This window comes from Pieris napi, chromosome 13 (assembly GCF_905475465.1).
Source record: "Pieris napi chromosome 13, ilPieNapi1.2, whole genome shotgun sequence".
Classification (NCBI taxonomy): Eukaryota; Metazoa; Arthropoda; class Insecta; order Lepidoptera; family Pieridae; genus Pieris; species Pieris napi.
The window spans coordinates 7,190,083-7,194,665 of NC_062246.1; the positions used below are offsets into that span (position 1 = coordinate 7,190,083).

Here is a 4,583-nt window from a genome sequence, read left to right on the forward strand (position 1 = left end):
TAGACTAAGTAATAACAAAATTTTAGATTTGTAATTTCATTTCATGCGTATAACAACTATTGTTATCAATATTTTATCACGGCAAATGTAGTAGATTATAAAAAAAATTGCCAATGTCATTATCTAAATATATTGAGGAGTTTCACCTACCTATATCTAGTCAAAGTTTATTTATTATCTATATCGTATTATGAATGTGTACGTAACCATTTTATCAAGATTTACGATAAAAATATCCAGGAACAAAACACTATCTTTTAGAGTAAGTTTTACTTAATTGTCACAAAGTAATTGTGTAGAAATGTTCAATACAATATAAAGAGGCGCTTCGAATGTGTGGCGTCAAATGCGATATGCTGCTCGTTTTTAGGGGGGATAGAGGGATGCGGAGAAGCGGGGAGCGGGCATTGTGGCGAGGGGCGTTTCCCTATGTATCGAAAAGCTCTCTCAGCGATTGGTGGACGCAGCCTCTCAAAGCTGCCGAGGCGGACTGAGACGCGCGCTCTATAAATAGCTACGCCCGCCTCCGCGCACGTCAGTTCGTTCGTTGCTCGCAGTGTGCACGCACGCGCGAGTCGCTATCTAAAGTGTTACAAGTGAATATACAACATGGTGAAGTTCGAAGGAGATTTTAGTATTAACGCAATTTTAATGAATCATGCGGGCTCCAAAGCGCCGCCGTCCCCAACTACATCCAATACCACCCCATCTGAAGCGGATTTGAGCGATTCAGAGCTGGATGTTACGGGCACCGAGCCCGTTGACTGCACCAAGCCTAAAGACGACGAGAAGAAGGACAAGAAACATGAAAAACCTGCATACAGCTACAATGCATTAATAATGATGGCAATACGGAACAGTCCCGAGAAACGCCTCACATTAAATGGGATCTACGAGTACATCATGACCAACTTTCCCTACTACAGAGAGAACCGGCAGGGCTGGCAGAACTCCATCAGACACAACCTGAGTTTGAACAAGTGTTTTGTTAAAGTGCCGCGACATTACGATGACCCTGGTAAAGGGAATTACTGGATGTTGGATGCGTCCGCCGAAGATGTTTTTATTGGTGGTACAACTGGCAAGCTCCGTCGGCGGTCAGCGTTGAACGGCAGATCACGCCTTGCTTGTTTTAAGCGGCCTTTATTCCCTGGTGGCCCCTTACCTGGAGGCTATCCGCCCACCACATACTCTCAGCTGGTCGGTTTGTACTCGCAATTGTTGTACCAGCGATACGCACCTATGCAAATGAAGACCCCGCCAGTGACTCCTAGCGCCGTACACCCGGCTTTTAGAACTGAGAACTACTCAGGATTACCCTATTCTCCAGCGATGTATGAGCGTATGCCGTCGGGTCCGTTCTTGGGCCAGTCGCCGCTACTCCAGAGCTCCCTCAACCCTCAAATGATGTCGCAGACGTCCCCGCTGCTGCCACCATCACCACCTATCATGCAACATTCGCCCAGCAACTCAGGTGCTTCCAGTCCTGAGCTGTCTTCACCTTCGCACCACCCACTAACACCCCACATCTACAAACCGGTGACAGTGTTAACGCGACAATAACTGTAATCTCAAGAGGCTGAACACAATAGTGTTGATTATCTGTGATCTAGATTTAAATGCACCAGTGGAATTAGTTTTAAGGTAATCTCTGCAATATTATGTATTGTTATCGTAGCATTCCGCTTCATCTATTGTAAATATTCCAAAGTAATGTATTTATTTAATAAATAGTTTTAAGTGAGTATAATAAACAAAGATATTGAACCTAATTTACGTTTCATTCTTCCCAAAAAACACCAAACATTTTTTTGTTGTCGCTATTAGAATACAAAATCTAACTTAAAAAAAATGCTAATACAAGTAAATCAATTGATAAATTATTATCAGTTCAATAGGTAATATTACCTCGGTTATAATAACAAAACCAATTCCTAAAGTCAAGTCTATCACAATTGCCTAGAGGGCATAGAATTTAATTACATCGAATGCTTCACCCAAAAGTTAATGAACTCTCATGTGGTTAGAACATAGGCCTACCTGCAACCGCGTTGGTTATTTTTAGAACTCTATGATGTTAATATGTATTACTATTCATAACTTCTGCAGTAGGTACATATCGTGTTTCAAACATTATATGGAAAGTAAACGGCTCAATACCTATTGCCTAAAGCCGACAAGGAAGTAAGAGTAATTAATGAAGATGATAACTAGGTATGAATAAGGGCGAATACATATCGTGAGAGATAAGTGAATTATATAAAAACTATTTGCAAAATCCTTTTTTATCCGTTTCAAAATGCAAAAATCTATAGCTTTGGAAGTTGAGTTTTATATATCTATATATAACTGCAAAAAACGGCGTGAATACATGCATTTTGGAATAAAAGTAACTATGTATGTATGTGTAACTATAATAACACAAAATTATAGAGTATTTACAATATTCTTGACATAGTCATTATAATATAACAGTTTTAATAATATATTTATGATTTCACATTCATATAGGTATATTTCAATTTTGATTTGCGACCGAAGCTTATTAAATAGACCTTTTTACAAAGATTAATTTACAGAATCAAAAGACAATTTAAAGATGAAAATAAATTGTTTTACAGTTAAGGTAAGGCTTTTAATAAATAATGGTCCGCAATTTTGATAATTTATTCTCTACAAAGTATTAAAAAAAACTTCTTTTCCGTCGAGGCAAAGTTCTTTTTATTAAACTTATTTTAATGTGCTTTTTATCAATATATACAGTGAAAATCAGGAGAGCACTTTTATATGTATGAACCAGAAACCAGACTTGTTATCCTGCTTTGTTTCACGTTCCTCACATTAACACCAATTATGCAAAAAAAACTTACGTGTTGTATCTGCGCGATACGGTTATGCTATCGCGGAATATGCTTAAAAGGAGTATTAAGACTATCCATAGCGCTAAATAACTATCATGAGCACACCCTACATACACACCCTCTCGTACATACCCTAGCTTTCACACCATCACACATCACAAAGGAATTAGGTATTACAGAGTTAGTATTTAATAATTTTTATTGAAATTTTCCTTTTGTAAATGTTTTAACATTCTTAAAAGACCGGCAACGCACTCGCGAGCCCTCTGGCATTGAGAGTGTCCATGGGCGGCGGTATCACTTAACATCAGGTGAGCCTCCTGCCCGTTTGCCCCTCGTTCTATAAAAAAAAAAACTTTTTGTATATATATTTGTTTTTTGTTATTAATTTGTAGTTGGAGTCTTCCGTCGTTTGTATGGTTTTGGAAATTATTTAAATTACAATCGAGACAGCGAAATATGTAAAAAATGTTTTGGATTTTGAAATACGGGACGCGTTGACTCCATTTTGAGAAATGTACGAACAGGCTAGTTACAATGATAAATTAATGATTTAATGCCAAATTATACAGTCCAAAAATAATATTACTCGATAGTAATTAGATGAACATTCTAGATATCCTTCAAAAGCTGAATGAATGTGAAATTAATTATACACATAGGTATTTCTGTTTTTACTAGTTTCATTTGTTTTTAATTAATTCGCCTTCCGGTAGATTCATTGAAATTCATTTCTTTTACGCGGATATTGAAAAAAACTATGTTTTTAATTTTGATATTCTTTCCGGCCTTCAAGGCCGTACAAAGTCTTATCTAAAATACCTACGTTCGTTGATATTTGGAGAATTATATTTCAGAGTTCCAGATGCTGTTATTGCAGTGTGATAATTTTATATTATGAAGTTCCAAAATTAAAGAGTAAACTATGAATTTACTAAACATGAATTGCTGTCGGTTCGTTCGCTAAAACTCGAGAACGGCTGGACGGATTTGGCTTAATATAATCTTGAAATATTTTTGGAAGTTCTGGGATGGTTTAAACGGTGGGAAACAGAAATAATATGTAGGTATAGAAAAATACTAAAAATAACAAATAAATTTTTCATTAAAACTATTCCAAGCTGGAAAATATTTGAGGACTTTTGTCTTTTCAGTAATACAAAATTGGCACTTGTATTGGTTGTCCTTCAGAAATTTGGTGTAGTATAAGGTCCGATCTCTTTGGTGGATTGAAGAACGGTTCGGTGGCTGTTGATACACAATTTTATATTAAAATAATAAGCCCCTAGTACATACATCGTTTCCCTATATTCTTAACATGATAGGCACACAATTGTTAGTCGTAATAAGGAGGAAATTAGTATGGAAACAAAAAGAGACTGATTACTTTAAAATAATTCACAATACGCACAAAACACTTTACGAAATAATAAAATTGAGGACGTAAGTTCACCGGGTCTTCTAGTTTAGAATAAAATTGTAAATGCAAAAAACCTGAAAGATTACTATGAATAAAATCAGCACAAAAATAGAGAATTATGCACTAAAAAAATATATTCTCTATTGATGCCCACGGGTTTAAGATATGTAATAAATACTTGCATACTTGACTATTATGTTAATTATAGGTTAGTTAATAACATTCATTGTAATCAAATGAAAAGTACGATTTCGTTCAAGATTTTCTACTTCACATAAGGTATTTGAATGAACTGTTTCATT

The 4,583-nt window shown here is 35.9% G+C and overlaps 1 protein-coding gene across 1 annotated transcript; it reads left to right on the forward strand.

The window, feature by feature from the left end:
- Nucleotides 1-548: 548 nt before the first annotated feature.
- LOC125055552 (fork head domain transcription factor slp2-like) lies at nucleotides 549-1,772 on the forward strand. Its single transcript, XM_047658013.1, has one exon. The coding sequence runs from the start codon at nucleotides 610-612 to the stop codon at nucleotides 1,561-1,563; it is 954 nt and encodes a 317-aa protein (XP_047513969.1). The 5' UTR covers nucleotides 549-609; the 3' UTR covers nucleotides 1,564-1,772.
- Nucleotides 1,773-4,583: the final 2,811 nt, after the last annotated feature.